The sequence below is a fragment of the Eulemur rufifrons genome, chromosome 8 (assembly GCF_041146395.1).
Source record: "Eulemur rufifrons isolate Redbay chromosome 8, OSU_ERuf_1, whole genome shotgun sequence".
NCBI classification, from domain to species: domain Eukaryota; kingdom Metazoa; phylum Chordata; class Mammalia; order Primates; family Lemuridae; genus Eulemur; species Eulemur rufifrons.
This window is the reverse complement of record NC_090990.1, coordinates 10,519,348-10,531,379: the sequence shown is the minus strand read 5'-3', so window position 1 is coordinate 10,531,379 and position 12,032 is coordinate 10,519,348. Positions and strand designations below refer to the sequence as shown.

Genomic DNA, 12,032 nt, shown 5'->3' with positions numbered 1-12,032 from the left:
AGTTTTTTCCTACAAGGCCCTTTGTGATCTAGCCTCTTGTTCTCTCTCTCACACAATCTGTTCTAGCCACCCTGGCCTTCTAGAACACACAAGCTCATTCCTGCCACAGGGCCTTTGCACGTGCTCTTTCATCCACCATCCATCTCTAGACCAGATCTCCATGAGGCCATGCCCTTGTTATCAGGCCTCAGCTCAAAAGCCCCTTCCCCAGAGTGGCTCTCCTGGGCCTTAGAGTTCCTATTTCTCCTCTGCCCCCTCTTTTTAGTTTTTTCACTTATTTAAAATCACCTCATTTGTTTACATTTCTATCATCTGTCACCCCCACTAGTATAGTGGCAGGCACTTGTCTTTCACGTTCATGGCTGCATTTCCAGCTCCCAGCACATAGTAGGTGCTCAGTTAATACTCATCGAATGAAAGAATGTAAGTGGCAGAGCTTGAATTTGAACTCGGGTCCATTGGCTCTGAAGCCCATATTCCTTGCCTCGCACTTTGATTGATTCCTCTTGCACTCCCTGAAGTTTGTTGAGCTCTCTTGGGCGGGGAGCCAGTAGGGGAGGCTTCCGCTCTGGCCTCTGCTTTTCCATGACATCCCGGGGTCCTGGCCGCCCCTTCCTGTCCCACTCCTCCTTACCTGGGGTAACTGCTGTTCCCGAAGAGAATCCTGCCCAGCGGGTATTCCTTCTCCCCGACTGTGACCGGCGGGCTCACTTCCAGGTTCCCAAAGGAGTCCAGCCCCGTGACCTCCCCTGTTTGGGGCCCTCGAGTCACGTAGCCAAAATCTGGACCCTGAGTTGGGAGAAGTATGCGCTGAGAGTTACAGGAATTAGTGCCTAGTGAGAGATGCCCAAGTTTAAAGACGAAGGAACTGAGGAGCTGTCAGCAGCGTTGTTATTTGTGGACTGTTGTTATCTGTGGAATGTCGAATCAATTCCACGGCAAGGAAAGGGACTGGCGTTTGTTGGGACTCTCATGCATGCCAGCTGCTCGGTAAACCTTAACCTGGGCATAGTAACGAATCCACAAAATAGCATTTTTATCTTCATTTTGCAGATGAAGAAACTAAGCTCAGAGTGGTGACGTGGCGTCCTCAGTTTCCGCGGCCAGTCCGTGGAAGGGCTCGGATTTGGGCTGTCTACACGGCCTGCGCTCTTGGTCCATACGGTGCTGCATCCCGACCTCAGCTGGAACGAGCTTCACGGAGAGGCTGCGACGTCCCCACCTGGGTGTTCATCAGAGGAGCGGGTGACATATCTCTCAGCCCCCGTGTGAGGGTCTGTAGCTGCTGCAACAAATTGCCGCCAACTTAGTGGCATCAAATAACACACGTTTGTGCTCTTGAAGTTCCGGAGGCCGGAAGTCTGAAATTGGCTTCTCTGGGCTAGCGCCAAGGAGTGCCAGGCCTGGGGGCTCCAGAGGCGCAGAAGGAGGAACCTGTTTCCTCGTCTTTCTCAGCTTCTCGTAGCCACCCGGCCGGCGGCCTCCTCCCCCATCTTCAGAGAACGTCCCTCCGATCTCTGCTTCCGTGATCAAACCTCTCCCGCTCCGACCCTCCTTCCTCCCTCCGTGGGGAGGGTTATGATGTTACAGAATCCACCTGGATGATCCAGGACAATCGTCCCATCACAAGATTTCTAACTGAAGCACACCTGCGAAGTCCCTTCTGTCCTGCAAGGGAGCATGGTGTGCGGAGGATCAGGCGGTGGAGGGCTGTTACTCGGTCTCCCCCGCGGCCCCCAGGAGAGCCTGCGGGTCTGGATCTAGCCTCCCACACAGCCCGTCTGTTCCCTGGGGCTCTGTGGGGGCCACAGGTTCCCTGAGAGTAGGTTCCACATTGTGTCCTGGGCGCGAGCTTCTAGGAAGGTGGGTCGTCTCAAGGAAGCCTGCGATTCCATGAATTTAAAAACCACATTTCCAATAACTCTCCCTCCTGTCTCTCTAGAACCGAAGCCGACCTGCCTTCTACCCACTGCTTGTTGAAACTTTTTTTTTTTTAAGACAGAGTCTTGCTCTGTTGCCCAGGTTGGAGTGCAGTGGTGTCATCATAGCTCACAGCAACCTCAAACTCCTGGGCTCAAGCGATCCTCCTGCCTCAGCCTCCTGAGTAGCTGGAACACTAGGCACATGCCATGACACCCGGCTGATTTTTCTATTTTTAGTAGAGACGGGGTCTCGCCCTTGCTCAGGCTGGTCCTGAACTCCTGAGTCAAGCGATCCTCCCCGCTCAGCCTCCCAGAGCATTAAGATTACAGGCATGAGCCACTGCGCCCAACCTCGAAACTTTTCTTATCTAGGTCCTCCCAGCCACACAGCTAAGCCCAGTGGCGATGCCTGGCCCCGTCTTCCCCCAGCAGCATCTGAATCAGCTGGCCGTGCCCGCATGTTCTGCACTTGGCTTTTGGGACAGCGGGGGCCCTTTCCAGCCCCCTTGCTCCTCCCTGGACACAGCAGGCACGCTCCTGCCTCAGGGCCTTTGCACTGGCTGTTCCCTCTGCCTAGAACACTCTTCACCCAATGTCCACATGGCCAACTCCCTTGCCCCCCAGTCAGCTTCTGACTGAGGCCCACCCTGAACACTCTACTTACGACTGCAGTTCCATCCCCCCTGCCCACCACACCCCTCTGGCACCGTGGGCCCCTCGATTCTGCTCTACTCTGCTTTCCCCGTAGCTCTTGCCACCGCCTTCCAACATACCGTAGGACCCCTTTGCTATATTTATTATGTACTGTCTGCCCCTCTGGACCAGAATCTCACCTCTGTGAGGGCAGGGACCGTGGTGCTGCTCACCGATGTATCCCAAGTGCCTAGAACAGGGCCTGGCGCTGAATGTTTGACGAATGAATGATAAATTCACACCCATCACCGCCCCGGCTGCCGCCGTGAGAGGGGGTCAGTCACGCAGGCTTCGAGCTTGGATTTCTGCAGGCAGATGAAGGGGTGTCCACCGTCTGCAGAAAGTGCTCCCCAGGTGGGCCGTGCAGGGGTGCTCACGGGTGCTGGGGGACGCAGAGTCCAGCCACCAAGTTGGAAAGGCGTCGCCTTTTCCATTTTCCTCCAGTCTTTCGGGTTCCTCAAACACTGGAGTCCCAGAGTGACGCCGACACATCCTTACCCCCTGCTGATTTCTCACTGTAGCCGCGGGAGACAGACCGTGCTCAGAGTCGCTGCCGTCACTCGTGCGGACCTGGCTTTCCTGGCGTTTTGTCCTTTCGGTTCTGTTTGACTTCACGCTTGCCTCTACCTGTGGGAAGCTGCCCTCTATCTTCTGCTGTCCCCCATGTACGGTGGTGACGGGAAATCTGCCGCCCCGTCGTACGGAAAGAACGCCCACGTGGGCGCAGTAGCAGGCCCGCGCCCGAGGTACCGTGTGCGGCACGGCAGCCTCAGGCCCTCCTCGCCCAGCAGGGCAGGCGGATGACGGACAGTAGGTGACTTATAATAAACACTCCGAAGAAACCAGCAGTGTGCTGTGGTCGGGAGGGGGGGGGGGGGCCGGGTGGGGTCTCGCTAGGAGGGCGTGGATGCCGACACCTGAAGGCTGAGCGGCAGCCTACCCGGTGAGCGGGGAAGAGCGTGCCGGGCAGAGGGAACGGCATATGCGAAGGAAGGAGCCCCGTGGATGTGGGGCCGGGTATGGACAGGAGAGACTGGCCCACATGATGCTGGGGAAGCAGGTGGTGACGAGTTTGCCTTTTACTCTAATTTTTTCCATTCTGAGTGATTTGAGTCAGAAAAAGCCGATGTGCTCAGCCTTGCACGTGGCAGCCTGCCTTCACCCGAGGTTGTCTGTGGGACAGGTGGGGACACCGGTGCTGAGATGTCTGCCTGGAGGGACTCGTGACATCAGGGAGTCTGGTCTTCGTCATACTTGGAGCATCAAAGGCCCTGCACGAGGCAGGACTGACACCGGAGGGACGAGGGCAGGGTCACTCAGCGGCTCATTCAGCCAGAGGCTCTGGAGTCAGGGCCGACTCGGCTCCGCGGCTGAGCAGGCGTCGTGAACCCAGCGACGTCTCTGCGTCTCCGCCGCTCAGCGCAGGGCTTGGCCAGGAGCAAGTGGGGCTCGGGCCGAGTTGTTGAGTTAAACTGAAGTGTCCTTCCAAGGCCCCCTGTGCGGGCGGGGCACCTCCCTTCCCTGGGGACACAGATGCTCACTGGGAAGCCTGTGCCCCACACTGCTTCCTTGCTTCCCCTGGGCACCTCGAGTCAAGGGGCTGCCGCAGCTGCAGCTCGGAGTGCAGGCCTGGGGTCTTCCTGGGAAAGCAGGGGGCAGGATGGGGACGAGCGTGCTCACCAAGCCAGGCTGAGCTAGTTCAATTTCCAGCTTCTCCACTCTGAGCCTCAGTTTCTTCATCTATAAAATGAGCCTATCGGTAGCACCTCCATAAAAGGTTATCAAATTAAGCGAGTCAGTGCACATAAAGAACTCAGCACTGACTGACACGGAATGCATGCTCAACAAATGCAACTGTTATTATTATCATAATTCTGTGCTGAGTTTGCATCCACCTGCCGGGCTAGTCATGCACGACTCACCAATAGGTTGCTTTCCACCCCCACATGGAGAGACTTGGGCTGATAAAAGTCACACCCAGGAAATGACCACTGATCCTGAATCCCCCATGTCCGAGATGGAGCCCCTGAAGGCCAGACCCCACCCAAGAGACACAGCGACCAGCTGGACATCCGGAAAGGTCCCAGCCCCGGCCCCACCCCCACTCTGCAACACGAGCATCTTCAGTAGCACGAAGATGCCGCAGCCTGACCTACCTCCCCAGCACGGTTATCTTGAGGACAAGCTGAGCTCATGGGTGACAAGGGCTTTCGGAAACCAACAGCCAGATCTTATCACGGTAATAACAAAAATAACAAGCCCCGCCCGCAGGATCCCGCTCCAGCAAGAATTCCACCTGAGGAGCTGGGCTACCAGCAGGGGCGGGGTGGCGGGGGGACAGGCTAACAGGAAGGAGGCCTCAGGGCCAGGGGGTTTCGGCCGCTGTGACCCCTCCTTGCCCCATGCAGGTACCATCACGCATTTGACGGGGAACTCCTTCAGGCCTCTGTTCCTCGGGGAGTCAAAGACCACGGGCAGCGTTTTGTGCGGAGCTTGGATGTAGCCGATCTCCATTTCGTCCTGTGCGGGTCAGTGGGAAGGACACTGTTGCGCGTGCTGCCTGGGCCCGGCCCCAGCGCTGAGACGGGGCGAGCGGAACCAGCCCCCGCTCTCCCGCTTGCGGTCAAGGGCACATTCCCGTGAGATGTCTGACCCCAGAGAAAGCAGAGCTCATTGTCTTGTTTGCCCAGTGCACGGCAGGCTGTGAGACCACAGGGGTGCTCTTGTCTCCCCTCCTGGTGGTGCCTGGGCTGGTGCTGGGGGCCCCCCGTGATCAAAACTCAGACCCCATCCCGAGAACACTGTTCCTCAAGGGGAGAGGGCCAGAGAAGACCTCCTGGTGGGAGGGCTGGAGGTGAGTGAATGTGACCCCCCTCCCCCCAAGGGAGGGCAGATCAGGCCCGGCCTAGGCCAGGGGGTGGGGGTGGGGCCTGCAGGGAGGTTTCAGAGACGCATCTGGTGCAAACCCCGCCTCCGGGGCGTGTATTCTCGCAGGCAGATGCGATATTGGACAGAATCACCGAGATGAGTCACTATTAGGTTGAACCAGATGGAATTGCCGAGCTTGCAGGTCAAAAATGGTGCGTGTCAGCAATTTCTCACAGTTCAACCGGGTACCAGAAAGACGGAATGACGAGAAAGGAAGAGAGGATGTTATCTGGGGGTTGGAAGGAAGAGGGATAGTTCCCATTGGGGGGACTGGGGAAACTTACGGGGGGCCCTTCCAGCTGGGACTCCCTGGGCGTGACTTGGGGGGATGGGAAGGCCAGGCCAGGAGAAGCCACAGCAGGGCCAAGGTGTGGGGGCCGAGCAGGGTGGGCGGCAGAGTCCCGAGGCAAAGCAGGGAGTGCCAAGGGGGTCCAGTTCAGCCCACCAAGTGCCCACTGGCGCTGCCCAGTGCGGGGGATGCTGAGCTGCGTGAGACCCCCTAGTCTCCGTCTGTGGGGCACTCGTGGTGTGGTGGGGGGACTGGCACAGAGACAGAGTGGCAGCAGAGTGCTGCCGGCGTGGTGGCAGGCTGGCCCCAGGGCGGGAGGCAGCCAGGTTGGGAGGGCCCTGCACGCCACAGGCCAAGCAGGAGCAGGTGGGAGCCACGGAAAGCACCAGAGGAGGGGTGAGGCCTGGTCTGGTGGCCAAGCCCAGGAAGGCCAGCCTGGAAGGAGGCCACTACAGGGACTGGCTGAGTGCCAATCTTCCAGGCTTTGCGTCATTTCCCGAGGCCGTCTGAGAGTCTCCAAGCAGGAAGGGGCTTTTGTCTCTGTGACCACCCTGGGACCGCAGTAACGTCAGATGGCTCATTTGCCTCAGCTCCCTTCCGCAAGGACCCCCGGAAGTTCCTACCTACCTGTCCATCCAAGGCAGCGTGGCCAGCAAGGCACCAGGCTCAGCCCCCAGAGCCGGGGTCCCCCAAGTGTCCCTTGGCCCTCAGGGGCACTCACCCGGCCTGCCCGGCAGGGCCACATACCTGCATCCACTGGTCATCCATGTTCTGCTCCTCGGGGCAGATGGTCAGCTTGCACTTCGCTTTCTTGGCCAGAGTCATCACTGACTTCAGGAAGTCCTCGTTGTCGAAAACCCTGGAAAGATTTTGGAGCTCAGGCCTAGAGGGCCATGGAGGGACACAGATGCCCAGGAGACACCTGCAGCCTGAACGGAGACGCCGGGTTTGTCCAGCCTGTCTGGCCTTGGCGAGCATTCTGTCACTGAATCCTCATGACAGTCCATGAGGCGGGAACTAGCAGGTACCCCTCCCACCAAGGGGAAGACAGCAGGGGGAGGTCGCGGCCCAGGTCGCACCACCTGGGGCAGCACCGGGATTTGGATCCGGTCCTCACTGGCTTCCTGCCTGCGTCCTGACCGCCAGGTTGCCCTCTCGCTCTTTCTGCCCTTAAAACAATGGGAAGAGGAGAGGGGAGGGTCCCCTGAGACCCCAGCACACTCCCCGGGGACCCTGGGACTGCAGGATGGATGCCTAGGCCTCCCCCAAACGCAGAAGGGCCCACTCCCCAGGGACAAGACCCAGCTGCTCAGAGGTCGCCCGGAAGGTGCTTTTAAAACAACTTCCCAGGAGTTTCTGGTGCACAAAGTCCACAAGCACATGCTGAGAAACCCTGCAAGCCGGGCCAGGGGACGCGGGGCCTCCTCTTCCAGTTCTAGCAACTTCTACAGGTCCCTGGGAGCTAAAGTAGGCCTCAGCCTGCATCAGGGCAGGGTAGAGACAGTGACAATGAATTTCCCCTGCTTTGTCATGGTCCCAGATGAGCGGCAAGTGCTGGTGAGTCAGGGTGGGGACTCCACTTTGCCCATCCCCATGGCGAGCACTGCGGCCAGGACTCAGGCTCCCCCTGAGGCGTCTGCGCCCCACGCCAGCACCCCGGGCCCCTCACCTGCACACGAACACCTCCTGCGGGGGCTGGGTGTTGGGAGTCATGATCCAGGGGGCCACGCGGAAGGTCACGCTGTCTTGGAACACCAGGGTATCAGGGAGCTCCTGCGGGGGATGGCGGAGGGGCTGTCACAGGCACCACCACTTCCTGGCAGCGGTTTGGAGCCCCCATGCCCGGCTCCACTCTGCCCCCCTTCCCCAGCCAGGCGTCTGCCTGGAAGCCCAGGCGCCCTACTCTGGCTGCCCTGTTGGCCTACCGGGTTGGACGTGTCCAGCAGGGAGACGGTGAGGGTGATGAGCCCGGGGAAGTCGGTGTCCGGGAAAGCGAGGCCCTCCACGTAGAAGTCCGTGCTGTGCTGGCCGCCTGGGAGCTTCAGGGCGTGAGAGGGCTGCTGGGGCCCCAGGACTACCCTGCACTTGGAGCCCACCTTGCTCCCTAGGAGAGAGGCAGGGGAGGCTCAGGGCTGCGTGCCCACCTCTAAAGACCTTTCTCTTCTCCCCAGTGCTGGGATGCCTTTCCCAGGGCCACCACGTGTCACCACCCGAGGGCCCCTTGCAGCCAAATCTGGATGAAGCTTCCCCTTAGGAGAAAGGAACCAAAGCTTCAGCGGGGACATTGCTTCCCTGGCTGGAGGTCCGGGAAGGGCAGGCAGGGTGCCTGAGCCATTGCCAGCTCTGCAGGAAGTCCAGGGCACACCATTCATTAATTCATTCCCCAGCGTCTGCTCCAGCCAGGTGTCAGCTGACACCAGGGGTGGGGTGGGAGGTTTGTTGGGGGGGGGACAAAGGAGACAGAGTCACTGTCTTCCCATCCCCACCACCATGTTGTGCACAGTCTTATGGGTGAGTAGGGAGGAGCAAAGACCATCAAAACAACAGTGATAAGTGCTGGGATAGAACAAAGCCCTGAGGGCTTTCTGGAGGAAGTGATGCCTGGGTAGAGACAAGAAGTTGCTCTGTCACCAAACCAATGTCAGTTTAATCAATTTAAGAATGGAAGTGAGTACAATCAAGTCAGGCATCTGCAAAAAACCCTCCCATGGCCTCTTCCATCTGCCTCCGTCTAGAAGCCAAAGTCAAGACATGCCCATCTGACGGCCCCCTCCCCTCTGCCCTCACCTACCACTTTAACCCTTGCACACTCCACTCCAGCCGCACTGGCCTCCCTGCTGTTTCCCCAACCCACCAGCACAATCCCACCTCAGGGCCTTTGCACTTGCTGTTTCCGCTGCCTGGAATGCCCTTCAACTGGGGGTCTGCGTGGCTGTTCCTGCACCTCTTTCTGGTCAAATGACACCTTTGGGGGGATGCTTTCCCTGGCCATCCGCCTCCACACCCCTCAACTCCACTCCTCGCTGCATTTGCCCTTCCCTGCTGTGTTCTTCCGTGCAGCACTTCACAGCACTTGGCACACTGGGTGTTTTCCTTAATTATTTTGCCTATCGTTTCTCCCAGCCCCTGAGATGACAGCGACACGAGGGCAGGGACTTGGTCACATTCACGACTCTCTGTCCCGTGCCTAGAACAGAGCCTGGAACTCAGTCTCAGGTGCTCTGGGCTGTGGAAAGTTACGGATGTCTGTGGTCAGCAGGATGTTGCGGAACAAATGATGCCATGACACGGGGTCGGCTTGCATTCGAGAGTCTCGATGGAGCCTCCTGATGGAACCAGGGAGGGCTCTGGAGGGTGCACCTGGGGAGGGCATGGAGGCCCGTGCCCCTTCCCGCATTCCTTGTCCCAGGCGTCTCTTCATCTGCACCCTTTGTAATGTCCTTACAGTAAACCAGTAAACAGTGCGCTGGGAGGAGGTAGGAGCCTTTCATGCAGGGACCCTCCGCTCCCAGGACTGACCCTCAGGATTGCGCGGAGCTGCTGGATTCTACAGCGCCCTCTGGGCTGCTCCAGACTGACCCCCCCGGAGCGGCAGGGTCTGTGGCTGACAGTTCCAAGGTGAACGGACCACATCCTGCTTGGAAAGCAGCCACTCTGCTCAAAGAGGAATGGCTAGGTTCCGAAGCAATGTGGAAAACGGCGAACCAGCCAATGTTAGTGAAAAAAATCAAACTACAAGAGCACATGCCTAACTCCTCGAGAAAATTAAACACAGAATTAGCATAGGATTCAGCAATTTGGTTACATAACACCCAAAAGAATTGAAAGCAGGAACTTTAACAGATGTTTGCACACCTGTGCTCATAGCGGCATCGTGCACAGGAGCCCAGAGGTGGAAGCTACGCAAGGTCCACCACAGGTGACAAAGAGACGAAGTGTGATATATACACACAATGGGATGTTCAGCCTTAAAGAGGAAGGAGATGATGGTACACGCTACCACGTGGATGAAGCTTCTAGACATCATGTACATTAAGTAAGCCAGTGGACAAATGCCGTGTGATTCCACTTGTGTGAGGGACCTGCACCTGTCAAATTCATGGAGACAGAAAGCAGCACGGCTGCCAGGGGCTGGAGGAAACGGGAGACGGAGAGTTAGTGTTTAATGGGTAAAAAACGTCAATTTTGCAACATGAAAAAATATTTCTGGAGCTGGGCAGTGGTGATGGTTGCACAACAGTGTGAATGTACTAAATGCCACAGAACTGTCCTCTTAAAAACGCTTAAAATGGTCTGGGCACAGTGGCTCACGCCTGAAACCCAGCACTTTGGGAGGCTAAGGAGGGAGGATTGCTTGAGGCCAGGAGCTTGAGACCAGCCTAGGCAACACAGCAAGACCCCATCTCTACAAGAAATAAAAAAATCATCGGCCGGGCGCGGTGGCTCACGCCTGTAATCCTAGCACTCTGGGAGGCCGAGGTGGGCGGATCGTTTGAGCTCAGGAGTTCGAGACCAGCCTGAGCAAGAGCGAGACCCCACCTCTACTAAAAAAAAAAAAATAGAAAGAAATTATATGGACAGCTAAAAATATATATAGAAAAAATTAGCCGGGCATGGTGGCGCATGCCTGTAGTCCCAGCTACTCGGGAGGCTGAGACAGGAGGATCGCTTGAACTCAGGAGTTTGAGGTTGCTGTGAGCTAGGCTGACGCCACGGCACTCACTCTAGCCTGGGCAACAGAGTGAGACTCTGTCTCAAAAAAAAAAAAAAAAAAAAAGAAATAAAAAAATCAAATGGTGTGGTGGTGCACGCCTGTAGTCCCAGCTACTCGGGAGGCTGAGGCCGGAGGATTGCTTGAGCCCAGGAGTTTGAGGCTGCTGTGAGCTAGACTGACGCCACGGCACTCTAGCCCAGGTGACAGAGTGAGACTCTGTCTTAAAAACAAAAAGAAAGTTTAAAATGGTCAATTTTAGTTTATGTATACATTATAATTAAACATAAAAAGATTTAAAAAAAAGCCTCTGTAAACAAGAAGTGTGTGTGCACACGTGTGTGTGTGCACGTGTGTGTGTGTGCCTGCGTGTGCATGTGCGCGTGTGTCAGAGAGAGGGAAGCAGAGACCGGCAAGAGTCCCCAGGAGTGAGGTTATTTCCTTCTCCGTGCCTACCAGCACCAGGCATGATTTTGTCTGAATTCTGTCTCCGTTCTCCCTCTAATAAGTAGTGAATGGGATGTTGTCTGTCTTGCCCACTGCTCCGTCTGTCCCCAGTGCTCAGAACCTGGCACACAGTAGGTGCTCGGGAATTATTTGCCCCGTGGTGTGTGACGGGACTGCACCCCAGGGCCGGGCGGGAGGGGAACGGGGATGGGGGGAGGCTGTCAGAGGCGGGCGGATGAGGCCAAGGCCGACTCACCTGTGGCCTGAAACACCCTCACTTTGTCCATCTCCGATCTGGCCACGTGGAGCACCAGTTGGTGCTTGGTGAAGAAGTCCCCAGGAGTCTTCGTGCTCAGGGTCATCAGGGACATGTCCTGCAGGTCTGCAGAGAGAAGGGTGCAGCTGGCTGGGCCCCCCATTAGCCACCTCCCGGTCTCTCCTCGGACCTCCCCTCACCACATTGCCTGGTCTCCTTTTCTTTATGCTATTTTCAGTGTGTATGTTTGTATATATGCATTTATTTTTTGAGACAGGGTCTTGCTCTGTTGCCCAGGCTGGAGTGTAGTGGTGTCATCATAGCTCACTGCAACCTCCTACGCCTGGGCTCAAGTGATCCTCCTGCCTCAGCCTCCCAAGTAGCTGGGACTACAGGCATGCACCACCACGCCTGGCTAATTAAAAAAAAAAAAATTTTTTTTTGTAGAGAAATGGGGCCTTGCTAAGTTGCCCAGGCTGGTCTCAAACTTCTGGCCTCAAGTGCTTCTCCTGCCTCAGTCTCCGAAAGTGCTGGGATTATCTGCATGAGCCACTGTATCTGGCCTATTTCCAGTGTTTAAATGATGTTTTTGGTTTGGAAGGAAAGCTAATTGAGGTTTTGGTCTTCTCCCAGTAGGACGGGCCGAGGACATAAGCTCGGCGAAGCGAGGCCCACGTTTACTTTGCTCATTGCAGTGTGCCTGCATCTGGAACCGAGGAAGCCGAGAGTGACCGAGAGCAGTGACCGGCGCAGGCAGGTTCTCCTTAACAGTCTGCGCAGGGATGG

General features: G+C 57.0%; 1 protein-coding gene across 3 annotated transcripts in view; it reads right to left on the bottom strand.

The window, feature by feature from the left end:
* Positions 1-12,032, bottom strand: part of PADI4 (peptidyl arginine deiminase 4) — a 34,138-nt gene that overhangs the window by 4,422 nt on the left and 17,684 nt on the right. For all 3 annotated transcript variants that reach the window (XM_069477390.1, XM_069477391.1, XM_069477392.1), the window contains 6 exons: positions 11,247-11,372; positions 7,758-7,936; positions 7,502-7,605; positions 6,580-6,691; positions 5,028-5,135; positions 635-789 (listed from right to left, as the gene is read on the bottom strand). In XM_069477390.1, coding sequence (XP_069333491.1) covers positions 635-789; positions 5,028-5,135; positions 6,580-6,691; positions 7,502-7,605; positions 7,758-7,936; positions 11,247-11,372 — 784 coding nt within the window. The remainder of the gene's footprint in view (positions 1-634; positions 790-5,027; positions 5,136-6,579; positions 6,692-7,501; positions 7,606-7,757; positions 7,937-11,246; positions 11,373-12,032) is intronic.